This window comes from Vicia villosa, unplaced genomic scaffold (genome assembly GCF_029867415.1).
Source record: "Vicia villosa cultivar HV-30 ecotype Madison, WI unplaced genomic scaffold, Vvil1.0 ctg.001248F_1_1_3, whole genome shotgun sequence".
NCBI classification, from domain to species: Eukaryota; Viridiplantae; Streptophyta; class Magnoliopsida; order Fabales; family Fabaceae; genus Vicia; species Vicia villosa.
The window spans coordinates 104,083-130,597 of record NW_026705550.1 but is presented as its reverse complement, the minus strand read 5'-3'; the positions used below and the strand labels follow the sequence as shown (position 1 = coordinate 130,597).

The following is a 26,515-nucleotide window of genomic DNA, read 5'->3' as shown; positions in this document are numbered from 1 at the left end:
TGCATCAGTCCACATACATCCAAATGCACCACCTCAAGGTGAAGCTTTACTCTACAACCCACATCCTTGCTGAGTTTACCCTTATGTTGCTTCGCTTGCACACATTTTTCATAAATTTTAATCGGTATGCTGACGAATGGCAACCTCGTTACCGTTCTGTTCTTTTGCAATGCATTCAGATTTCTAACATTGAGATCCACAAGATGATAATGACATATCCATTTTCTCGACTAGTCGTTGTAGCAAGATGCCTATGCTCCATAACCTTTAAATCAATCGTGAAAGTTATATTGGCAGCCATAGGAGCTTTAAATATAAAAACCTTGTTTGCATCCATAAGGCATATCGCCTTGTTCTCTTCGTGAATATTGTAATCCTTCTCAAGTAATTGACCAAAACTTAAACGGTTACACTTGATTTCGAGAATATACAACACATCCTTTATCAAAGAATTTCTACATCCCTTATATTGATTGATACATCACCGAGTGTTCCACCTCTAGAGTGGTATCATCCCTGAAATTCACTTTGTTCTTCATGGCAAGATTGATTTTGACAAACCAATCCTTCCTCCACGTCATATGAGTAGAACATCCAGCTCCCAAGTACCATTCCTCGTTGCACTGAATTCCCTTTTTCATACTCATCATAATGTTTTCTATTGGTTGTTACCAGTTACAGCTTTTACGTAACTAGTTACAACATGCTTTTGCATCTTTCCCACAACTATTGTTGATGTTGTCCTGCAACCTGTTGCTTTTGCATTTCCCTTCTGTGATCATGACCAAGAGTGTGTTCTCCTTATCAAACTCTTGTTTTGCAACCTTTGCTTAATCCCCTTGAGGTTCTTTCTTGTTCATGGTTGAACTTTTGACAATTAAAACATTTTATCTTACTTTTGTCTATCCTTCTCTTTTCACCTCTAAAGTTTTCTTGACCGCCATTATTTGTTGCAACTACTCTCATCCTTTTGACAAGCCAAATTCTCTTCCACTTTAATTTTCATGGGCCATTTTTCTTTCAACTTCTTGTCGTTCTCATTGAAACGAGCTTGCAAAGTGATCTCCGCCTTTGCCTTGTCACTACTTCTTTCCTCCATCCTTTGCTCATGAGCTTCAAGAGAGTTTTGTAGCTCCTCTTTACTCATAGTCGCAAGATCCTTTGATTCCTCAATCGCTACGACTATGTTATCAAATCTTGTTGTCAAAGATTGCAAGATTTTCGCGACAACATACTACTCTGTAACAATTTCTCTACATGTTTTTAATTGGTTCACCAACCGAGTAATTCTCGGTGCGTAATACTTGATTGTCTCCTTTTCCTCCATCTGAATTAATTCAAGTTGACGTATGGGAGTTTGTAACCTCACCACCTTCGGCTTGTCATCCCTGCATATGTCTTTTCCATGATTTTCCACGCTTGTTTTGACGATTCGCAATATCCAACTCTCTCAAAGTTGTCACCATCCACACATTGATGGATTAAAAACAACACCTTAAAATCTTTCTTCTTCTCTTCCTTATGTGGTGCTCGTCGTGCATATGTTGCACCTTGGACAACAGGATTCACCCGGTTCTTGATCACTTCAAGAACATCTTAGTAGCCAAACAACACTTTCATTTGCGTGCATAATTTGTCATAGTTCTTCGCATTAAAGACGAGTAGGTTTTTAGGAACTCTTTCATTGGAGACAAAATTCATGTTAAGCACTTGGTGTTTGGTGAATCAAACCAGACTCTTGATGTTAAATGTTAGAACTTGAAATCACTTGACTGGTAAAAATTGAGAGTTTGAAGGTGGAGAGAGAGAGAGAGAGAGAGAGAGAGAGAGAGAGAGAGAGAGAATGTATATTTTCATTAGCATTGACAATAACACCTCCAAGATATTTAAACAATTTCAAGGGGATTAGAACACAAACAACAAGTCAAATAACTGAAAAATTAAATTTGCATGCCTCTAACCAGTTACACAAAATGTGTAATCGATAAGGGCGATAAAAACTCTAAAAATACTAACAATGGTAATGGTAATTGCGAATGCGTAATTGATTACACCAAAGCCATAATCCCTTTTTCTCAGCTTATTTGACTTTTCACATGCCTGTAACCGATTATACACTCGTGGTAACCGATTTCTACAGTCAAATTATCAATTTTCACTTTAACACAAAATGGATCTTCACTCAAAAAAATAAATTAAAAATTAAAAAATTCTTTTTCTAGAAGGGCATCATTAGCTTTAGTCCACATAGGACAACAAGAATTATACCTCTGATTCATCATGTAATTCACAAAATTTGATGTAAACAAACAGTACACAGTTGTTGAATTTGATCCGTCGAACTTCATTGAAATGGAATGCAACGTGTAAGAAGTTAGCGGTATTATCTTTTTATTATTATTATCATCACTTTATTATATAAATTTTAAAAAAAGTTTATCTTACATGTTAAAATGTGATTTGGTGCATTATTAAAATAATTGAAAACTGATGATATATTATTGCACCATGAATGTGAATAAAAGAAAAGTATATAGATAAGGGTTGTTAATAGAAAAAATGAAAACAATGGGCCAACAACGTGTCATGTCTGTGAGAGTTAGTCAACAATGTCACACTTACACTAGCAGCAGGGGAATAAATTGAGGTTGGCAAAGAAGGCAGAGTGCCTATAAATACAAACCTTTCCTATGCTCATAACTCACATACATCTCTTCTTCTCAAACTCCTTTTTAGAACTTCAATACCATATTTATCAAATCAATAAGCATGGGTGTTTTCACATATGAGAATGATAACACCTCAACTGTGCCTCCTGCTAAGTTATTCAAAGCAGTAGTGCATGATGCAGATGTCATTGTTCCAAAGGTTATTGATTCACTCAAAACTGTTGAAATCGTTGAAGGAAATGGTGGTCCTGGCACTGTCAAGAAGATCACTTTCGTTGAAGGAGGACAAACCTTGTATGTGTTGCACAAAATTGAAGCCATTGATGACGCAAAGTTTGAATATAAATACAGTATAGTTGGAGGTGTCGGTATATCGGATATAGTTGAGAAGATATCGTTTGAGGCAAAATTGTTTGAAGGTTGATAGAAGGGTATAATAGTTATTATTTATTATTATTGTTATTGGATTCTAGTTGTATTTGGGGCTTTAATAGTTGTTGGGCTTTTAGGTTTAATATCCATTTAGAGTAGTATATATTGTAGTCTCATAGAGACATTTAGAATCAATCAATGAAATTAAAGTTGTTTTTTATCTCTATTTTCTTAGCTTAATTTTAATGTCTTTCTCTTTTTATTGTTGAACCCTAAATTGATAGTCTTGGTAGGATTAGCTTCCTATCAAATGGTGCTTTCATCCATGTACTCAAATCCTCCTATGGATTATCCTTATCATACACCTTCATCTCATCAATGGAGTATTCCTCCTACCTATCCCACAAACCCCTCTTTCACAACCCCTACCACACCTTCATTTCCATCCTTTCCATGGGAACTTTTCTCACCCTATTACACAAATCCATATGTTCCAACATCATCACCATCTTTGTATTTTAATCATGGCTATACACCTCCTCCACCTAACCCATATTCATCCTATCCTACATCTCTTTATTCATACCACTGCAACAATTATCACCAACAACTTCAATCAACAAACACCTTCATAATTAATCATAAATATCATAGAAGAGATCTTGATAAGAATTTGCAAGTGACCCATCCTTGTTTTAAAAAAAAATCCAGAAAAACCTCAAAAAAAGCCATTAGTTCCATACACCGCCTCTCAACCTTCCGGAAACCCTCATCCCTTTCTTCCGACACTTTATCATTTCCCAAACTCGTAAAGGAAAACGATAACACTCGTAGACCAACTTCAATCCCGTTTCCAAATTCCGTTTCCGGCAGCCCACTCTACAACGAGAATCGGGAGGTCAAACCAAGACAGCTGCAACAAGGTGACACTGTTGATGAACAATCATCAATGAGGGGAGGAAAAATTTATGATTTCACCCAACATTCTTTTTCACCTGTTATTAGGGATCTGAGTTTTTCAGTACCAGAAGAGGATGATGATGAGTCATCGTTCCAACATTCTGCTGATATCGATTTTGAAATTCCACCAAAACCACCACAACAGAATTCACAACCATGTACTTCACTCTCTCGAGTTCATTCACCAATGGCGTTGCAAATGGAGATCCTAAATCGAACTCGTTCTCTTCTCACAAAATCCAAATCAACCAACAACACCACAAAACCCCTTTTCACACTCTCCTTCAAAAACCCAATTGCCGACATCATCATCTCACACAAAAACCAAACATCCCCACAAAACAACTACGTTTTCATCGACGAAGATAAGCCTCGTGAAGAGTGCGGCATTGTCGGCATATATGGCGACTCAGAAGCTTCCCATCTCTGTTACTTAGCCCTATATGCTTTCCAACACCATGTCCAAGAAGGCACCGGAATCGTCACCGTGAATAACAGCATCCTTCAATCCATCACCGGCGTTGGTCTTGTTTCCGATGTCGTCAACAAATCTAAGCTCGATCAGTTACCCGGAAGCTTAGCTATTGGCCATGCTCATTATTCCACTGCTGAACAATCCATGCCGAAAAACGTTCAACCTTTCGTTGTTGGGTACCGTTTTGGTTCTGTTGGGGTTGCTCATAACGGTTATTTGGGTAACTATCACACTTTGAGAGCTAAGCTTGAAGAAAAAGGTTTAATTTTTAACACTACTTCTGATACTGAAATTGTTCTTCATTTGATTGCTACTTCAAAGCATAGAGCTTTTATATTGAGAATTGTTGATGCATGTGAGAAGTTTGAAGGGGCTTATTCTATTGTGTTTGTTACTGAGAATAACTTTGTTGCTGTGCGAGATGCTTTCGGGTTTCGACCTGTGGTTATGGGAAGGAGAAGTAATGGCGTTGTTGTTTTTGCTTTTGATACTTGTGCTCTTGATTTGGTTGAAGCTACTTATGAGAGCAGTGCATATGAAATGGGAAAAGCAGGCTTATGGTTAACCTCAAAGATCTTGCCTTGCAGTGATAATGATGTGGTGATTTCATCTCCTGACTTGGTAATATGGAGGAAATGGATTCGAAATCAATCTGACATTAATCCTACATGCTGCTCCTCTATCATTAGAGATACAACTGTTGGTATTCGAGATGAGGTCGTATCAGAGGCAAGTGTAATTTTGTTTCTAGTATCTGAGAGCATCTCATGGAAACATCAGAGAGTTAATCTCCATAATTTTTTGATGTTGATCCCCTCTTATGCTTGTCGGCCTCTACTCATCCTATGTAGTAGCGGCTCATACGACGAAAGGTCCTCCTCTGTTATAATCAATGAGCCAGGCCTTCAAGACATGGATAACTCACGGGTCAGTAGCTTTCTTGTTGTTTTCCTCAGGGATACCCGTTTAAGAGAAGGACTGCAATGGCTGGCAGGTGAATCACCTTCGCAACCCAACTTTCACATTAAGCTGCCGGCTCCTGTAGCTTTTGAGTGTAAGACTGTTTTGAAAAATATAATACAAGGGTGGCACTTGCAAGGTAATGATAACATCCTTCTTGATTTGGCTGGAAAATATGAGGGTTATGATGGCTATGATCTACCAATATTAGTTGACAGAACTGTCCATGTTGTGGTCCTCCGTTTTCGGTCATCTAATTCCATTTATGAGCATAAGGGTCCTGCTTTACAACTGGAGATTTTCTCTCAGACAATGCATGATTTTCTTCTGGTTTCAATTGGTGACATAAAAATGTTTGAAGTTGAAGGAGCTTATTGTGAAATCAATGTGGTCTTGCTCTTGTTTATACACATTAAAAAAATGGTTCTGTTAGAAAAATAATTCCAGCTTGTTACACAAACTAAAAGGGAAGTCCACGATACTCAACAAGGAAAAGAATATCATTGCAGTGTTAATTTTTTGCTTCTCAGTTCTATGGTATTATCTGTTGCAAATTCCCAAACTATTAACCTTTTAAGTGGTTGTGTTGCAGTCTGTGACATAAAATCAATTTTGATTCTGCTCTTGTTTGGAAACAACACACATGCTTTCAAGGTGCCTTAAGCCAAAATTCAAGTTAAGGAGTCAAGGGAAAGCTATTTTGGTCATTAATTTAGAGATTTATCTCAATTACAACCTTGAGGACAAGGTTGTTTTGAAGGGGTAAGTAATGATAGAAGGGTATAATAGTTATTATTTATTATTATTGTTATTGGATTCTAGTTGTATTTGGGGCTTTAATAGTTGTTGGGCTTTTAGGTTTAATATCCATTTAGAGTAGTATATATTGTAGTCTCATAGAGACATTTAGAATCAATCAATGAAATTAAAGTTGTTTTTTTATCTCTATTTTCTTAGCTTAATTTTAATGTCTTTCTCTTTTTATTGTTGAACCCTAAATTGATAGTCTTGGTAGGATTAGCTTCCTATCAAAGGTCCAAATGGAGGATCTGTTGGGAAGTTGACTGTCAAATATCATACCAAAGGAGATGCTAAGCCTATTGAAAAGGAAGTTGAGGAAGGCAAGGCAAAGCGTGATGCTCTTTTCAAGGCCATTGAAGGTTACGTTTTGGCCAATCCTAATTACAATTGATGATACAATCATCACTGTCCTTTTTAGCTCTGTCGCTGTCTTCTTAATATAAGTTAGCTTCCAATGTAATAAAGTGTTATGCTGTCTTGTTTGTTCCCTTTGCTTCTGAACTTTGAGCTATGGTATCTTTGTATCTCACTTTATCAATAATACAATACTTTTGTTATTAAATTAGTTACATTGAAAATTTTATAATCATTAGTACAAGTTTACAAAAAAAACAAAAACAAAATGAGTTATTTATATTTGTGGGTGGGTAGGTATATAGTGAGGTATATATATAATAGATGTTTAATTATTCACCTATAAGTATATACAATCAAATTAATAAATAATAAAAAGCAGTTTTTAACGAGAATTGGATTAAACGATTTGATAAAATAAAATGGCTTAATTACAACTTTAGCCCCCCTATTTTGTCATTATAAACTATGCCAAAAAGCGCACTAAATAATTATGGAGGTGTTTACCGCTGTTTTTGGTAATCAATCTCACGACTTAAAAGCGCTCTAAATAATTATGGAGGTGTTTACCGCTGTTTTTGGTAATCAATCTCACGACTTTGAATAAGTCAGTGAGATTAATTTGAAAAATCTCCAAAATATTTGTGCAAATGATTTGTATGAAAATATGTGGGTGTGATTTTAATGTGATAATTTGTACGAAGACGACCCAAAGACATAGTTTAAAGACAAATTTTTTTAATAAATGACAAGAAGATAAAGAGTAGTAAGTGACGTTAAATAAATGTGAAATCTAAGACAAAAAAAGTAAATGTTTCATTTAAGAAAATAAGAAAACAATGAAAAGACTGGATGCAAACACATACATATTTTTTGCGAATTGTTTCTCTATTTGACTCGGGTACTCCAGTTGTATGGAGAGAATGTATGAAATTTTACGATCCCTTTTACAATGTATTAGTCACCTATTTATTCTATTTACAAGTAATAATCGATGATAGTTCTAAACACTAAGGGAGTGCTGCATTTCATCCCACGTCCAACCTTCAAGCTTTCACCAGTGCATACAATTGTCACCTACGAACTCCTGCTTGTTTACAACCCACATTGCAATAACTGCTTCAAAATTTCCCACGAACTCTTGATGATAACTGCCAAACGTGTCGTTGTTTTCTCTCTACCCTTACCTCCTTTAATTTTCAGCATTATTAATATTGATATTGCGTTAGTGTATCATTGCATCATTTGTATGTCTTTAGGTTAAATCGTGCTTATATAGATTTAATGTGTAAGCTTAGGTCTGCGATACATCAATCTTAATGGATCATCATAAATCAAATTATGTCTTGAATGAACATGTATGTAAAGTGTTTTAAAATCACTTTATTTAAAGTGACTTTGATCATCTTGTAATTGCCTTGGATTATAAGTAATATGTTTGGTCATAATATGGATACAAAGAGTTCTAGATGGGGCTTGAATAAATCTATCCCCTAAAAGACAATTTCAAAAAAAATTAGGTCCCATAAATGAAATCAGAGATTTTAAAAATCATAGAAGCAAAACATGTGGAACCTTGTTTTGTAGGTAAAACGCTCAGAGTAAAAACATTTTCTTTTGATGATGACAACTACCACGATGACAACTTCTACAATGCTAACTACTATAATGACAACTATGATAAGTCAAGCATGAACGATCATGCGGTTAAGGATGCAAATTTAAGTATTATGGTTTGATGAACTTGACTATCCAATGAGACAAATTAAATAGAAATAATTTAAAGCCTCATATAAAGAGATCTCAAGCAGTGTTAACATAAAGTGTAGAATCTGGTAAAGACTTGTATAAAGGAGTAATCTCCTAATTTAGTAAGTGAGTAAACATATGTAAAGCAAATGGGATTTTTTCGTAAAAGCACAAGGCTAAAACACGCACGCACTAATTTTTTTTTTTCAAAATGATTTACCAAAAGAAAATACTTTGAAAAAACATCTGGAAGTTGTATCAGATGAATTGAAAGCAGTTAAAAAATGTTGACTTTTCTAATCAATTAGACCATATGCCCAATCGATTAGAAATGCACAAACATAAGGCATAAGCTAGTTTAAACGCGCCTTGATTCTTTGCAACGGCTAGATATCTTAACCTTCCATTTTGAGAACTTACAAACATATATTTGCACTATCTAATACACTATCAACATGTTCTAATAGATTAGATAACAGAAAAATGCATTGATTGTATATTCCATTTTGAGCAAACCTCAAGCCTATAAATAGAGGCTCCTTTTCTTACTCCAAACCATTTAGAATCGTGTTTTGACACATTTATCTCTCTCACACACTCTCTCTCTCTCTCCAAAGTTTTATTTTACTTTCGCTCACTAAATATGTTAGTCAAATGCCTTTGTGAGAAAAGTTTCTTTGTGAGTGAGGATATTACTGTAATTCTTAAAAGGGTAGAATTATAAAATTTACTAAGGAGATCTTTTGTATACACCTTGGTTGAATCCTGTCCATTTAGAGATTTATTTGGATTTTAAGCTCATCCTATAAAAAACTTATATTTGGGGATTGTGTGATCAGTCCTAGGTTTGGTTGAAGATTAGTTAGTGTTAAAATCTTCACAAGTTCTTGGTCATCCTAGTTAAAACCAAGATAGATTGAAGTCGACCAAGTATTAAAAGCTTCATAGGTTTGAGATCATCCAGGTTTAAATCTCACTGGTTTTTGGTTAGCTCAATTAAAACCAAGGTATTGAGCTTAGATTTTTTGGAACTTGAAGACTAATCGCTCCAAGGTCTGGTTCCTGGAAAGAAGACTAACCACTTTAATCCACCTTTGGGAAGGAAGATTGGTCACTTCACTCCCAACAATATGTTAAGGAAAAGATGCAAACGCCCACGTCCATTGTCTTGTAATATTTGATTAAAGATCAACCGTCATTTTCTTGTATAAGGGGGTTCGTGAGTCTTTCCTACTAAAAGCTCTCAACTATTATTGGAAACTTCTTAATATCAATTCTTGCACAGAGGAGTAGGTCCATTTGATTTGACCGAACCTCTATAGTTCTTGGTGTTCCTCTTTTCTCTTAACTTTTATTTTCAGCATTTATTCTTTATGTTGCCTAATTTTTAATAACGATTTTAAACTCTGATTTTACTTCCTAAAAGTTTTCAAAACCTAGTTTTTTCCAAAATACACAATTTATCCCCCTCTTGTGTGTGAAGTCTCAAGTCTAACAAAACACAATACTAAGAAGTCCCACATTGCTTAATTTTGTGAAGGAAGAGAGAGTCCAAGGATATATAAAATATTCAAGTTCTTCGTTACAAAATGCACCAGTCAAAATCACTTTAAGCTTGTATTTGACTTTCTTTGTTCTCTTATGCTCTTGTATTAGAGTGGTGTGAGATGTAGTTAAATATTTGTTTTGGAGGGTGTGGGTGTACTGGGGGCCTGGGTATTTGAGGATATATTATATGTTGTAACAATTTTCACATAGTGTTATTCTCTGGTTGTCTATTGGCAACAATTGTGGTTTTTTCTCCAGTTTTGGAGTTTCCACGTTATGCTCTCGTGTTCCACTTTTTCTCTATGTTTGTTATTTTCCCAACAACTGGTATCAGAGTCTGGTTCGATCCAGGGATAGGAGTTCCGAGTATTGCTATGTGATTGTAGCTTTGTTTGATCTTCCACGTCAGAAAAGAAGGGTGGTGTTGTGAAATAGTTATTGAGTTGCAGTCTCAACTTCCGCTGTGCAGTTTGGGTTAGAGAAAATTGATGGAAGAATTATTTTTTGACTTGTGGAAAGTTCAAGTAAAAGATGTGTTGATACAATCAAGATTACACAAGGTGGAAGATTGTGTCGGTGGTTGAAGAGCTTCCTGCCAACAACGAAGTTACACCATAAATTTTCAACCTGGTTTTCGGTATGTGAAAATTCTTGGAGCGATTTAGCTTCAAGTGAAATTTATTTTTCATGATAAAGTATATGATTGTCGGTGATGACAATGCGAAATTCTTGGAGTGGTTTAGCTTCAAGTGAAATATATTCTTCATGAGAGAGTATGATAGTTTTTAAGACTATGATTGCCGGTCAAGACAATGAAAGTTGATGTATTATTTTTAATCAAGGTGGAGATTATTAAGATTGATTAAAAATATACATGTTGATACTCTTTATGGTGGAGTATGATTATAGGTAAGACAATGAAAGTTAATGTATTATTTTCAATCAAGGTGGAGATTGTTGGGTTTGGTTGAAAATATATATGTTGAAGAAGTCTCACATTGCTTAGTTTTGCGAAGGAAGAGAGAGTCCAAGAATTTATAAAGGATTCAAGTTCTTCGTTATAAAATGCATCAGTCAAAAGCACTTTAAGCTTGTATTTGACTTTCTTTGTTCTCTTATGCTCTTGTATTAGAGTGTTGTGAGATGTAGTTAAATAATTGTTTTGGAGGGTGTGAGTGTACTAGGGGCTTGGGTATTTTAGGGTATATTTTGGAACAATTTTCACATAGTGTTATTCTCTAGTTGTCTATTGACAACGGTCGTGGTTTTTTCTCCGGTTTTGGAGTTTCCACGTTATGTTCTTGTGTTGTGATTGTGTTCCTCTTTTTCTCTATGTTTGTTATTTTCCCAACATAAAGACACCACTTTTATATTCTTTTTTTACATTTTTATACAGCTTTTACATTTCCAGAATTCTATATTCTCGTCATTAACATTAATGCAACTTATCCTTCAATTGCCTTTACATTGTTTATTTGACAAGTTACAATGATATCTTAAACTAAATCTGTGTAGATTAAATAAAATTCCAAAACGAGAACGTAATTTATGTCGAATTGTTCTTTACTTTCTATGAGAATATTTGAAATATAAAGCTCATGTCCTAGGATCAATCTAGTCGATCCTATAAGTAACCAAAAACTTTTTACTTTTGGAAGACTAGCGCTTGTTTACCAATTTTCATGGTAAACAGATACGTTTGATGAAATGGGAAATGAAAATTTGCTAGGCTAAAAAAGAAACATTATAAAGGATCAAACACTCTTAATTTATTGAGTAATGATGGGTCTCAATGGTACAACAACACAATAACCGAAGTGATTACAATATAACTCAAATGCGAATAAAGTACAAGAACACAAATATTAAATGATAAGCAAATTACAAATACGCGAACAAACTATATCTCATACACTCAAATAAGCAATAACCTCAAAATAAGTAAACGATACCATATGATAACGTAATTGCACTTTCATAATCAAGTCCTTAGTAATATCTTGTAGTATTAATTCAATTGGTTTAATTCATTGAGATGCTTCCAAACTCTCTTAGTGGTGTGTAATGTTTTTGTGTTTCTTAAAATCTTTGATTTCGTTTATGGGACCTAAATTTATTTTGAAATTTTCTTTTAGTGGATAGGTCTATTCAACCCCTCTTCTAGACCTCTTTGTGATCATATCCTCACCAAATAATCTTAATACTATTTGTGTGTTGACCAGCATATAAATTGAAATTAGGTTGAAAATGATTACTAACTATAATTCTTGAAACTTGAAATATATTAATTGTTCATAGTGTAGTAATTAATCTAGGAAATTATCATTATAGTTCTGATATAGAAATTAACGAGTGTTATTTCCTTTTTTGAATTCGAACTAACCTAAGAAATTTGGGGTTGTTAAAAGAGTGAGTTATACATCAATGAAATAGATAAATCTATAAATTCATTTTAAATGAATATGCGCAGTTACCAACAGTGAGAATTAACAGATTCGAAAAAAGACATGATCGTGTTTATTCTCTAAATATCTTCAACTATTTATACTTTTTTTTTCACATAACAAATTTTTCAAAAAAAATCTCCAAAGTTAACAAATTTAATAGTTTCGAATTGTGGTGTTGAAAATGCAAAATCAATGTGGAAGACAAATATTAGATTTTATTACTTAGAGACTTTTTCTGGTTATCAAATTTAACCACAAAAGTATTATAGATATGCTTTCATTTGAAATAAAATTATTGATAAACTGAGATACAAAGATACCAAGCCTCACAGTTGACACGCAAAAGGAATTGACAACAAGAGATCCAACACTTTATTAGTATTACATTGGAAGATAACATGTATTAAGAATAAGACACCAACAAACCCAGCAAGGCAATGATGAAGTCTCAGTTGTAATTAGGATTGGCCAAAACGTAACCTTCAATGGCTTTGAAAAGAGCATCACTCTTAGCCTTGCCTTCCTCAACTTCCTTTTCAATTGGCTTAGCATCTCCTTTGGTGTGATATTTAACAATCATCTTTCCAACAGATCCTCCATTTGGACCTTCAACCAATTTTGCCTCAAATGATATCTTCTCAACAATGTCTGATATACCGACACCTCCAACTATACTGTAATTATATTCAAACTTTGCATCATCAATAGCTTCAATTTTGTGCAACACGTACAAAGTTTGTCCTCCTTCAACAAAAGTAATCTTCTTGACAGTGCCAGGACCACCATTTCCTTCAACAATTTCAACAGTTTTGATTGAATCAACAACCTTTGGAACGATGACATCAGCATCATGCACCACAGCTTTGAATAGCTTGGCAGGAGCGACGGTGGAAGTGGTATCATTCTCATATGTGAAAACACCCATAATGCTTATTGATATGAAGTTGTAAAGAGGAGTTTGTGAAGAAGAAGATAGTATGTATGAATCTATGTTGGTTGTGTGAGTTATGAGCATCGGATAGCTTTGTATTTATAGGCACACTGCCTTCTTTGCCGACCTCAATTTATGACCCGGCTGTTGGTGTCAATTTGTTGACTCTCTGTCACAAACATGACAATTTGTTGGCCAATTGATGTTATTTTTCTGTTCATACCTTTTATCAACATTCATGCTGCTACATAAATTGGTATAATAAAGTGATGTATATAATAATAAAAAGATAATACCGCTAACTTCATACACGTTGCATTCAAATTCAATGAAGTTCGACGGATCAAATTCAACAATTGTGTACTTTTTGTTTACATTAAATGTTATAAATTCATGCTGTTTAATGTGGACTAATTAAGTCTAAAACTAATTATGCCCTTCTAGAAAAGGACTTTTTAAATTTTTGATTTAGTTTTTAATTTTATGATTCAATATGTTTTTACTTTTTACAAAGTTTAGGTTCTTGCCGACTTAAGATATATTTTAGATTATTTTAAAAAAAAAATTGGAACCGTGATGTGTTCGGGTGGATTGATCTCAGTGTGACGGATAAAGTGAAACGGATGAATGAGTTAGATGACAAATAGCTTTAGATGAAATGCTTCTTCTATTTATCCTAGTGACACGGGGGTTTTCCATGAAAATTGTCCCTCTATTACTTGAAGAGCTAGAACAAAAACAAGATAGTGAAGTAGCATGAGTTAATTGTCTGGGAGATTTTCCATTTCAAGTTTTAAAATTGGACATTTAACACATTCTTCTTTTTCCACATTTTCAACTAAAGTGTCAGAAACGTTATAACGCTCATCAACTAGAGATGTATGCGCGTCTTTAAGACAATCTAAAGTGAATTAAGGTTATTTATCTCATGTTCAAGTGTCATAATAATTTCTTTTTGGAGAGCAATCTTTTTAAAAGCATTTATAGAATCTGAATTCATATCATTACAAGTGTGAGATATTGGATTGATCTCTAGTATGGTCGAATGATAGCTTCTTGGTTCAAAAATTTGAGTGGATTTTAGCATGCCATCGAAGTTTGTTCACATGATGTAGTCGAAGTATGCTTAAATATATAGTAGTCGAAATGCTAGGATTGCATGTCAAATTGGGCATGTTTGTTAAGCCCAATTGTTTAAGTTAGCTTGTGTCCTAAGTTAGCTTGTGTATTGGGTCTGTGTGTAAAAGCCCATTATTTTAGTGTGTTAGTTTTATTAAAAATAGCATACTAGTCTCTCATTATTGCATACTGCAAATCTTAATTAGGGTGAGAGAGGTTACATGTTATTATGTAACACTTGTAATATTGTTTCAAAGAGAAGGTAAAGAATAACAATTTATAACCAATTTTATTGTGTTCCACTTGCTTCCCTCTTTCTTACCCTTGTGGATTTCTTGGCAAGAAAAAAATCTATTATACTTTGTTCTTGGCATCGATTTCACAACAAAAAAGCTTGCGAAAATTCGCTATAAGAATATTTATCATAATCAAAATTATATACCTTTGACGTTTCACCTTTCTTACGTGCCAAGAGACAAAGGTTGGCACACTCATCATCTGAACTTGAGCAAGTTTCCGAGGAAGAGCTCTCATCATCTTTTTCCCACACAATATAGGCTCTACGACCTTTGGAATTCTTTCCTTTCTTCTTGTAGACTTCCTTAGCTTTCTTCTTATGATGTTTGGTGAGACTTGGACAGATAGTTCTATACTATACTGATTTATCACACTCGTAACACGTAATGTCATCGTCCTTTTTCTTGTGTTCCTTCTTGAGCGAGTGAATATTTCTGAAATGTGTCAAACCTTTGTCAAAATGTTTGTGCTTGTTTCTCTTGAGGTATCTATTGTATCGTTAGACGAATAAACTCATCTCCTCTTTTTTAGGAGTTTTATTGTCATAGTTATCACTTTCGTCAAAATTAACAATTTTAATACTTTCGAATTGCGGTGTTAAAATCGCACAATCAATGTGGAAAAAAATTTAGATTTTACTCCTTAGAGACATTTTAGTACACTTGCTAAAATAATCATTAATTATCAATGGGATTTGAGAAACATTTTAGGTTTCTATAATTCTTTTATTAAGAGTTAAAGAGATTGTGAAACACTTGGTTTCAAAATGCGGGTTAGTTTGAGAACCCCAAAGTTTATTTTCTTGTAACTCTTATTGTAATCTCTTATAATAACTTTTGAGGTATAGTGAATCATAGAGTTACTCTCTTTCGTACAAAGATCATTTAAATCAAAATGCATAAATAAATTCTATATTTTCACTTACTTTATTTTTATTATTTGACGTCATTTATCTGGTTATTTCTTTTTTCACAATTATCATTTTTATTTATTTTCACTACAATTTTAAATAAAAGTGTCACATGTGTTTATTCCATATCGACAAAAGTATATGTTTGTTGTATCTATAATATAAAAAAAAAATCGTAAAATTGGAGTAAAGATTATTAATTTTTTTATGCAGAAATCAACATGTACTCTCTTACGTGGGCTTCAACCTTCTAGTCTTCTCCCACATTCCTTTGACATTTGAACTATTATGAATTGCTTTTGTTGTTTCAAACCGTCTTTCAAATCTCCTGACTGCTTCCGTCGAGAGTTTCCTCTGTCAAACCTTAGGAGCATAGCGTTTAAATGATTAAGCAACTTGTACTTAGCCTGTATATCCATCTCACTCCCATTTTTATTCAAATATATCAAATTACAACAAATTTTTTTTGAGATTTTGAACATATTTTAAAGAGAGATTGATCATAATATTGTGGATCTGTTCTTGAGAGTTTTCCAAACCATACGTGGTAGATTTCTAGGTTATAGAAAACATGTTCAACAAATCATTATCAAGATTAAGGTCTTAGATAAAAAAATTTAAAGTTGGAATTAAGACAATAAATTTTTATTAGTTACTAAATTTAACAACAAAACTATTTTAGATATGTTTTCATTTGTATTATAAGTTATTGATAAAAGTGAGATACAAAGATATCAAATCTCAAAGTTCAGAACCAAAAAGAACAAACAAGACAATAGAAACACTTTATTACCCCCTCCGTCCCACAATGAGTGACCCAGCCCACCATTTCACACATATTAAGAAAAGTGTAGAAAAGTAAGAGAGAGAATAATATTTTTACCATAGTACCCCTAATCATGTATTGGAAATTGTGAAAGTTTAATTAATTAGAGGGTAGAATAGGAAAAAGTTTATTGAAAATTGAAATGGGTCATTCATTTTGGGACACCAAATTATTCCAAATGGGTCACTCATTATGGGACGGAGGGAGTACATTGGAATCAAGCCTCACAGTTCACAAGCAAAAGGAACAGACAACAAGAGATCAAACCCTTTATTATTACATTGAAAAATAACTTATATTAAGATGACACCAACAAAGCTTGCTTGCAAGGACAGTGATGATAGGCTAGTATCATCAATTGTAATTAGGATTTGCCAAAACATAACCTTCAATGGCTTTGAAAAGAGCATCTCCCTTAGCCTTGCCTTCCTCAATTTCCTTTTCAATGGGCTTAGCATCTCCTTTGGTGTGATATTTAACAATTGTCTTCCCCACTGATCCTCCATTTGGACCTTCAACCAATTTGGCCTCAAACGATATCTTCTCAACTATGTCTGATATACCGAATCCTCCAACTATACTGTAATTATATTCAAACTTTGCATCATCAATGGCTTCAACTTTGTGCAACACATACAAGGTTTGTCCACCTTCAACGAAAGTGATCTTCTTGACAGTGCCTGGACCACCATTTCCTTCAACGATTTCAACAGTTTTGATGGAATCAACCACCTTAGGAACGATGACATCAGCATCATGCACCACAGCTTTGAATAACTTAGCAGGAGGCACGGTTGAGGTGGTATCATTCTCATATGTGAAAATACCCATAATGCTTATTGATTAGATGAAGTTGTTAAATAAAGAGGAGTTTGAGAAGAAGATAGTGTGTATGTTGGTGTGTATAATGAGCATGGGAAAGGTTTCTATTTATAAGAGCATCTCCAATGGTGCAACCCATTTTTGGGTTCTTTATGGGTCCCACTAGCCACATCATCTTAAAATAACTTTTATAATTTTTATTTTAATTGTATAATTCTAAAAAGTTATTATTGGGCCCACAACTTTACCTCAAACTAATTTGATTGGGTACCACAATTTTTTCATAGTTGCATTGCAATGCAATGGTACTATGATGTGGCATGTCTAGGTGGAGAACTTATTAGAAGGAACTACCATTGGAGATGGTCTAAGCACTCTGCCTTCTTTGCCTACTCAATTTATTCTTCAGCTGTTAGCATGAATTTGTTGACTCACCATCACAAACAAATTCACACAGGCCAAAAATACATTATCACTTTTATTTTATCAACATTCTAGATAATCAATTTTAATAATGGATCATTTTCAACATTTTATCAACATTCTAGATAATCAATTTTGATAATGGATCATTTTCAACATCTGTGTACTGTTTGTTTGCATCGAATACTGTGAATTAAATTATATAATAATATAAGTTTAGATTTGGCGTTCTAACTTATAATAATAACCATGATAAGAAATGCTAAAAAAATACTGTTTGATTGGGAGTTTTAATTTGATGAAAAAAAATGCTAAAAAAATTCATGTAAACAGAGAGAAATAATAACCATGATAAAAATACTTTAATCAACTCCTCTATCTTTTGGTTCTTATTGGTTCTTATATTTAGAGTTTGTTTGCCTTGAATGTTGTGAATTCAATAATAATCACGAGACACATAACTAAAACTAATAACAAACTCGTGCGTTCGCACGAGTTCTGGTACGGGACGCGCATTTGTTTTAAATATATATTTTTTAATAAATTAATATTTGTAAAAAAATAATAATTGAATGTATAATCAATAAAAAATATTTTGATAACTAACTTCATATCCCGCTAATAATCAATATTTTGATCAATAACTTCATGTTCCCATATACAAATATGAGTTTGATAAATAACTTCATGTCCCGTTAATAATCAATATTTTGATCAGTAATTTCATGTTCCGTTAATAATCAATATTTTGATCAATAAATTCATATTCTCGTGTACAAAAGGTTTAGTAAAACATAATCTTCTTTTGCATCACATTTTAAACACTAAAACTAACTTAAAAAATATTATTAATTTTATTTTAAAAGTTTAAATTTTTTATATATTATTTTTTTTAAAAGAATGACATTTTTATGGTAACAATTAATGCATAGGATTTAGACAAGTGATAGCAGTAGATTTCATTTTTTATACAAAAATTATTTCCTACCCTGATAGATTTAACTGGGTGGACAAAAATCCGTTGCAATTCCTTGAAAAGTGAAAAATACTAGTTGGAATGTGTAAAGCACACATTTTTAAAATCATCAACTTCTCTCTCTAATGGGTTTTCTCTTATACCATTTTTTAGTCAAAAATATTTGGATCATAAATATCATTTTTTTTATCTAAAAATATTTAGATCAATAATAAATTTTTTTCAGTATATAAATATTAAATTTTGTTTAGGTATCGTTTATAAAAATATCTGGATCAATGGTAAATTTTCGTAGATAAAAATATTTAGATAATAATAATTTTTTTCGTATACCATTTTTTAATCAAAAATATTTGGAACATAAATATCATTTTTCGTATATAAAAATCTTGAGATCAATAATAAATTTTTTTCCCGTATACAAATATTATTTTTGTTTAGGTATCGTTTAAAAAAATATGTAGACTAATAGTAAATTTTTATATATAAAATTATTTAGATTAATAATACATTTTTTCCGCATACTATTTTTGGATGTTTTCGACTTTCTAGCTTCATGAACTTATCATGTGCACGCTCTTTCTTCCAATCCTAACTAAATAAAAAAAATACATAGTCTACATTCTAACTAATATGCTAGAGTATTAATAGGATTTGCAAAACTTATTAATCAAGAAAAGTAGCATGTTGTCAATTGAAAACATCTCTAATTACATTGATAGGTTTTCCAATGATTTAACTGCATGAGTGGTTACATCAGAAGGGTAGTAGACTATGAAGATCGACTACCAGCAACATTTGCAGAATGATTTAACTAGTAGTTATCATTATAGTATGAAGTAACACAATTTTATTTTTCATCCACCATACATAATTTTTCCATCCAATATATACTTACCAAAATTAATTAAAATCTCATTAAAATTATCTCACAAAAAAAAATAGATATTTCATGAAAAAAAGAAATAAAATAATTTCATCAAATATATGGTGTCCTTAAACAAAAATGTAGAGTAAATACTTATGAATTCAAATAAAATTTAATATTTTTTACACTTCAAGAATCCTATATTGTAGTGCTCTCTTACAATTAAATATGATGGGATGCTTTGACAAAAATAGTGACAAATCACATATTATATTATATTATATATATATATATATATATATCAATAAAGTAAATGATAAATAATATTTTTTTTTGACAAAGATAAATAATATTTTATATTAATAATAATAATAATGATAAATGATTATTATTGACTAATATAATTATCAATCATGTGTCAAACCACAATAAATTTTTCCTTAAATGCTTACCAAATTCACACTATTCATATTAAATACAGACCAAATTTTTTAATAAATTTAAAAGTCAATTTAAGCTGCCAAAGCTTTTGTCCAACAAATCTTCTTTTTTATTTATTCCCCAAAACACTGTCAGAAAAAAAAAACACCATGAACATGATTTCAAAACATGAAATCTAATGAAAGATTGATGAAAAAACATGGTTCCAAAAGCATAAATTATTTTCTCAACAATAATGAAATAGATGTTGCACAAAATTGTTTCTGAAAAAATTAATAAAAAATATTAATAAAATGAAACAAATAACTTAAAAATTTCATTTTTGCATGATTAATGGAACAAAAACAGTAAAAACTCAATCTTTTTTATAGAAAGAGATGAAAAGTGTAAAATCACATAATATTCGTAAAACTTCAAAAGAAACTAAAATAAAATTCAAACATGTAAAAAAAAATAAAATTCACCTTAAGATCTATATTTCTCTGTTTCCTTTCACCTTAAGATTGATAGATCTGAAGGTAAAAATCGGGTAGATCTCTTATAAAAATGGTAGATTTGAAGGTAAGAAACTTAGTATCTTGTAAAAGATCTGCAAAAATCAAAACAAAAATTATCAGAATAAAAATTATATAAAAATAAGTAGAAAAGAACATATAATAATAGGAGAAAGTGAGAAGAAAGGAGAGGAGAGGAGATGAGAAAAGAGCATAAAAACATTCACAAAAAATAAAATAAAAATGGTGGGGAAAAAATATGGTGCAATAGAAGAAAAAGTTTGGGACAGTGTGCATTGAAGATGAGAAAGAGATATTAGAAAAATAATGTTTAAAAGTTTGGGACAGTGTGCATTGAAAGAAAATAAATTATTTGAATAATAATAAAATAATATTTATTCATAGAAGAAGTAAAAAGGAAGTTTCACACATAAAGCAATAAAAAACAATGAAAATTGCTGAACGTTCAGGGCATACACGTGGCAGTCTGGTTGTGCAAAAGGGTAAAATTATATTTGGCAGAACATCTTATTTTCTTATATTGTAGATACTTTACTCCCTTCAATAAACTCCTTTATCAATAATTTTTTTCTCATGAGATTTTCATTATTTTTTTCATTGAATATAAACGTTCAAATTTTTTAATATTTTATAAGTTATGGTTCACGCTGGTTATATGTATTTATTAAATGACTTTAAACACAAGAGTGAGAAGCGAAGAGTGAATTCTGAAATTTAAAATTCATGATAAATTTATTAAAGGGACTCCAAACAAATATACAATATATCCGGAAAAACAAAATATTGAACTTGTTAGAGGATGTAGTGCGATCATTCCACACAAATACCACCAAAGCAACTATATATTCAGGGAGTTTCAACAAAGCTTGCACTATACAACAACTAAATATTTTGATAAGTTTCAAATTTAGTCATTTATCATAAGCACTTATTAACTTAAAATACAAGAAATCACGTGAAAATCTAATAAATTTATCATAAAAAAAAGATAAACACAAGTTTGAACATTCTACTTGTGATATCTTGAGTATAATTGAAATCCTCAAAGAAAGCACAAATTCCACAAGACGATAACGAAAAACTCGTTAGGCGGGCCTCTAGGCGAGGCCAGAGGCTCGCCTAACTAGAGAGAGGCCAAAAATAGGGGAAGATAGGGCACCTTACTAACTCCATCTAGTTAGGCGAGCATATACGGTTGTAGATTTCTTATAAGTCAAACTACTTCAAGTTGAGTTCAGAACCTGATGACGTCACACACCTTTTTTTCAGAGTCCGAACCTGTTAACAAAAGCTACACACTAGACAGAAACTGTAAGAGTACTAAATTGTTTCTCTAAAATATCATGTAATGTTATCATCAAAACATAAGGGCAGATGCAGAATCAAATCTTCTTCTTATAGTAGATGAAAATAACTTTCCACTATCTAATGATGGTGACCCAACTAAAATAACATCTAAAGCCACATCAAGAAAAGACACAATATGGAAGTGTCTATATGATAGATACATCTGGCAAAGAATCTCGTAGCCTAATAGGAATGAAAGAGAGGAAGTATGAAAGCTCGTCAGGCTATGTCTTTCTGAGTAGCTAGATTTTTGTAAAAGTAAGGGAGCAGCCGCTAATTTCTAAGGCAAGCTACACACACAGACACAAAAAGTTGTTTTCTAACCATTTTATATCTTAATTTTTTTAAAAAATGAGCCAAGTGATTAAGGAATTGTTCCCTATTTTTTAAAAGATTTTTGGAACTAACCAATCTATTAGGGACTTAAGCCAATCGATTGGGAAAACTTTTCTGAGCTAGTCAATCGATTGAAGCATTAAGCCAATCGATTAGAGAAGGGACAAACGTTTAACCAAATGACTAGGACAACACCTTAATGAATTGCAACGGCTATGAATCCTTTCTTTCTTTTCATAAATCAAAATCAATTAATTTTAGGGCTTCCAATTGATTGGAGCGTTATGCCAATCGATTGAATCATCAATTCTACCCATGGACCATTTCCTTTTCTAATTTTTTCATCACCTATATAAAGGAGGTTCGCCTCCTCTACATTTCACGCCATTATCCAAACCTTTATATTTTTTTTGGAATTTTTCTCTCTTCTCTACCTAGAAATATTTCTTTGTCACTTAAGTTTCCTTAGTGCTTTTGAGTGAAATTTTTAATTATGAGGAAGAGTTTGTAAGTGGTCATGTTGTTTGTTTAAGTTTTGAGAGTGTGATACTTTTGAGAGACTAAGTTTGGTTTGTGAGATAAATTAGTCATATAATCTCTATCTTGGTTTCTTGAGCTTTGTAAGAAATTTTTTGTTTGATTATTGAGGTAAGCCTGAAAATCTTTAAAGGTTTGTTAGATTAGCCTTGGGTAAAAGCTATCCTGTGTAGGGGATAATCCTGTAAAATCGCAAGATCAGATTGTATTAAGGTTCGGGGATATAACCTGTAAAAGCTTAAAGTTTATAGTCAAGATCTCCAAAAGATCTCTTGGGGGCAGAAGTGAGCCAATGTTCGGCCAAACCTGTATAAATATATGGTGCAATCTCTCTATCCCGTGTCCTCTTTAATTTCCGCTTTTTACTTATTGTTTTTTACTTTTAACTATTATACTCTACCTTTAAGAAACCACTAATACAATTTTAAGTACATTTTCAAAAATCAAAAAAGTAATTGCGAATTTGGAATACCATAATTCACCCTCTCCTCTTGTGCTTGAAGCCACTTGTCCAATAAATGGTACATGCAAATTACAAACAAATAATACAAGTGCGATAAAGAAAATTACAAACACACATAGAATAAATAATTGAGGAAACATCAAAATAATGATACCGGCTACAATGCAATTTTAATCTTCCCTTTTTTGAAGTTTGGAAAACTTGGGATATTATTGTTATTTTATTTGAGTGATAGTTGAACTTTGTAATTTGTGTTCCAAGATGAAATTGACTCAGGACTTTTTGAACAGCACACAACAATTGATATTACACACATGGAATCTTAAGTTATCTAATTCCCTTGCATTAAACACTTAATGCGCGTAAATATCACGATAATATCGCAATTCGTTCTCCCCTTAGACAAAAATCAAAAAGAGATAATGTAAAAAACATACACGACTCACAGAGATGAATCCAAAATGAGGTACTAGCCTGTACAACATGTCATACAATAACAAACTAATTTAATATATAACTAGTATACTTTAACTTATTAACGCACAATCAACACACTTTCAGGAAAAAAACAAGATACCCAATAAACTAGCATACAACAATATAGATAGAACATCAACCAAACTAGAATAATGGACAAATTATGCCATACAAAATACTATCCAAAACATCCATATAATATCAATATCCAAAAAGTACGAAAATAATAACAATGATCAACATATACATGAAAGTTGGAAAAAAAACATAAATAGTTATAAGTGATAATGATGCAAATGATGATATGATATAATATGGTATGCTAGGCTAGGCTATGGAATGTTGGATGGGAAAGAATAAGGGGCATGGTCAAAATCAAGATCAAGGTTAAATTCTGAACCCTTAAGGGACTCAACAACTTCCTTGATTCTTGTAACCAAGGTGATCATATGGTCTTCTCTAGTAACCATATGGTCTTCTACAGCTCTAGCTTCATTAACTTCAGCATCAAGATAGGCAATGAGGCTATCCTCTTTTAGACAGGCTGAAGTATGAAATGTATCAACACCAACATCCATATAGGCCTTCATAATAGGAGGCAATGCATCTAGTGCAATAGCAAGTCGGGCAAATAAAGTAGAAGGAGCAGAGAGCCTTCCTAGAAGACAACCTTCCAAAGCATCTTCATTTGCAACAAACTTGTCATCATAGGACTTTCCATGGACAGCCTAATAATACCATCATTTTTTATCCTTGTAGTACCACTACAAAAAAAGTGCTCCCCAGCGACACATATTAGCGACGTGGCTGTCACGTGGGTATTTATTGCCTCTAGCGACGTGACTACCACGTCGCCACATGTTTTTAATTTTAAAATAACTTTATAAACATAAAGTAAGGATGAGTCAGACGTTGGGTTACGTGAATAAAGTTGCGACGTGGGTCAAACGTCGCTACATTAAATGTATAAATTATAAATTTAAAAAGCAATAACGTTCACATGGGGGGAGATTGGGGGGAGATTCAAATTTTAAAAAATTAAGTAGTGACGTTGTAAGCACGTCGCAACATTTAAAACGTTATATTGAATTGACTAGGTGACAGGATTTATGGCAGAGACATTAATTAAATGTTACGGTTTGCTTGTTGCGACGTGTTTACCACGTGGCAACTAGCGAAATTAAATTCACGTCGCTACATTGGGTATAAATCAATGCAATTCACTTCACTCCACCACACCTTCGTTGCAGAACAAGAACAACAATAACTTCATCCCCAAAACCAGAACAAGAACAACAACTTCAATCTCCCAAAATCCAACTCCAATTGCATCAATCCAAATATTTTTTTGATATCAAAGGTAATGAAGAGGTAGAACAAGTATTATGTTATAATTTTATTCTTTATTCTGTTATTAATTTTTGATTTTTTTTTGGTATAGTTTTAGTAGATTGAAGAAGGAGGAGAGTAGATTGAAGAAGGAGGAGTAGATTGAAGAAGAGGTAAGTAATTAAAATATATTTTTAGTGTAATTTATAATGATTTTTGGGTTAGATATATGGTATATATTTTTGGGATACATTTATTAAAATAGATTTATAATGTGTTTGTATAAATTGTAAAACTATTAGAAATAAATTGATATATTAAAATTGTTATAATGTGTTTTAAAAAAATTGATATATTAAAATTGTTTTTAGTATAATTTTTATTAATATTTTTATTAAAACTATACAAACATTATTATATATTATATATTAAAACTATTAATATTATACAAACATTAAAATTATTAAAGTTGTTTTTAGTATATTGATATATTAAAACTATTATTAAAATTATTATATATATTATAATATTTTACAGTATATAAAATAGATTATTATAAATATTAATATAAATTTAAAAAGAATATAATAGTTATATATATTATAAAGTTTTCATTTTTAAGAATATAATATAAATATATACTATAAAGTTCTCACTTTAAAAAATATATTTTTATAACTTAAATAAATTTTATATATGTAAAACTAATATAATAGTTATATATTATAAAGTTTTCATTTTTAATTTTTATTATATATATTATTTATTATAATGAGAAATATTATACTAAAAAAAATTTTAATAAAAAACAAAATATGTATATGTATATCATATTTTTAGTAGATTTATTAATTAAGATATGAATGTGTTTGTATATAGATTTATAATGTGTTTGTATAAATTGTAAAACTATTAGAAATAAATTGATATATTAAAATTGTTATAATGTGTTTTAAAAAAATTGATATATTAAAATTGTTTTTAGTATAATTTTTATTAATATTTTTATTAAAACTATACAAACATTATTATATATTATATATTAAAACTATTAATATTATACAAACATTAAAATTATTAAAGTTGTTTTTAGTATATTGATATATTAAAACTATTATTAAAATTATTATATATATTATAATATTTTACAGTATATAAAATAGATTATTATAAATATTAATATAAATTTAAAAAGAATATAATAGTTATATATATTATAAAGTTTTCATTTTTAAGAATATAATATAAATATATACTATAAAGTTCTCACTTTAAAAAATATATTTTTATAACTTAAATAAATTTTATATATGTAAAACTAATATAATAGTTATATATTATAAAGTTTTCATTTTTAATTTTTATTATATATATTATTTATTATAATGAGAAATATTATACTAAAAAAATTTTTAATAAAAAACAAAATATGTATATGTATATCATATTTTTAGTAGATTTATTAATTAAGATATGAATGTGTTTGTATATAGATTTATAATGTGTTTGTATAAATTGTAAAACTATTAGAAATAAATTGTTATAATGTGTTTTAAAAAAATT

At 31.4% G+C, this 26,515-nt stretch overlaps 3 protein-coding genes across 3 annotated transcripts; 1 reads left to right on the top strand and 2 right to left on the bottom strand.

Annotated features, from left to right (window-relative positions):
* The first annotated feature begins 2,700 nt into the window (after positions 1-2,700).
* Positions 2,701-6,799, top strand: LOC131634186 (ABA-responsive protein ABR18-like). Its single transcript, XM_058904842.1, has 2 exons — positions 2,701-3,088; positions 6,471-6,799. The coding sequence occupies exons 1-2, from the start codon at positions 2,770-2,772 to the stop codon at positions 6,626-6,628; spliced, it is 477 nt and encodes a 158-aa protein (XP_058760825.1). The 5' UTR covers positions 2,701-2,769; the 3' UTR covers positions 6,629-6,799.
* A 5,731-nt stretch (positions 6,800-12,530) lies between these two features.
* On the bottom strand, positions 12,531-13,348 carry LOC131634183 (ABA-responsive protein ABR18). The gene has a single exon (XM_058904838.1). The coding sequence runs from the start codon at positions 13,258-13,260 to the stop codon at positions 12,784-12,786; it is 477 nt and encodes a 158-aa protein (XP_058760821.1). The 5' UTR covers positions 13,261-13,348; the 3' UTR covers positions 12,531-12,783.
* Positions 13,349-16,521: 3,173 nt separating this feature from the next.
* On the bottom strand, positions 16,522-17,330 carry LOC131634190 (ABA-responsive protein ABR18-like). The gene has a single exon (XM_058904846.1). It carries the CDS (start codon positions 17,247-17,249, stop codon positions 16,773-16,775), a length of 477 nt encoding a protein of 158 aa, XP_058760829.1. The 5' UTR covers positions 17,250-17,330; the 3' UTR covers positions 16,522-16,772.
* Positions 17,331-26,515: the final 9,185 nt, after the last annotated feature.

Excerpts from the sequence above, each read along its gene's own strand:
- LOC131634186 (XM_058904842.1), top strand. The coding sequence starts at position 2,770 with ATGGGTGTTTTCACATATGAGAATGATAACACCTCAACTGTGCCTCCT. Across the intron at positions 3,089-6,470 it reads TGAGGCAAAATTGTTTGAAG|GTCCAAATGGAGGATCTGTT; the intron begins GTTGATAGAAGG and ends TTCCTATCAAAG.
- LOC131634183 (XM_058904838.1), bottom strand. The coding sequence starts at position 13,260 with ATGGGTGTTTTCACATATGAGAATGATACCACTTCCACCGTCGCTCCT.
- LOC131634190 (XM_058904846.1), bottom strand. The coding sequence starts at position 17,249 with ATGGGTATTTTCACATATGAGAATGATACCACCTCAACCGTGCCTCCT.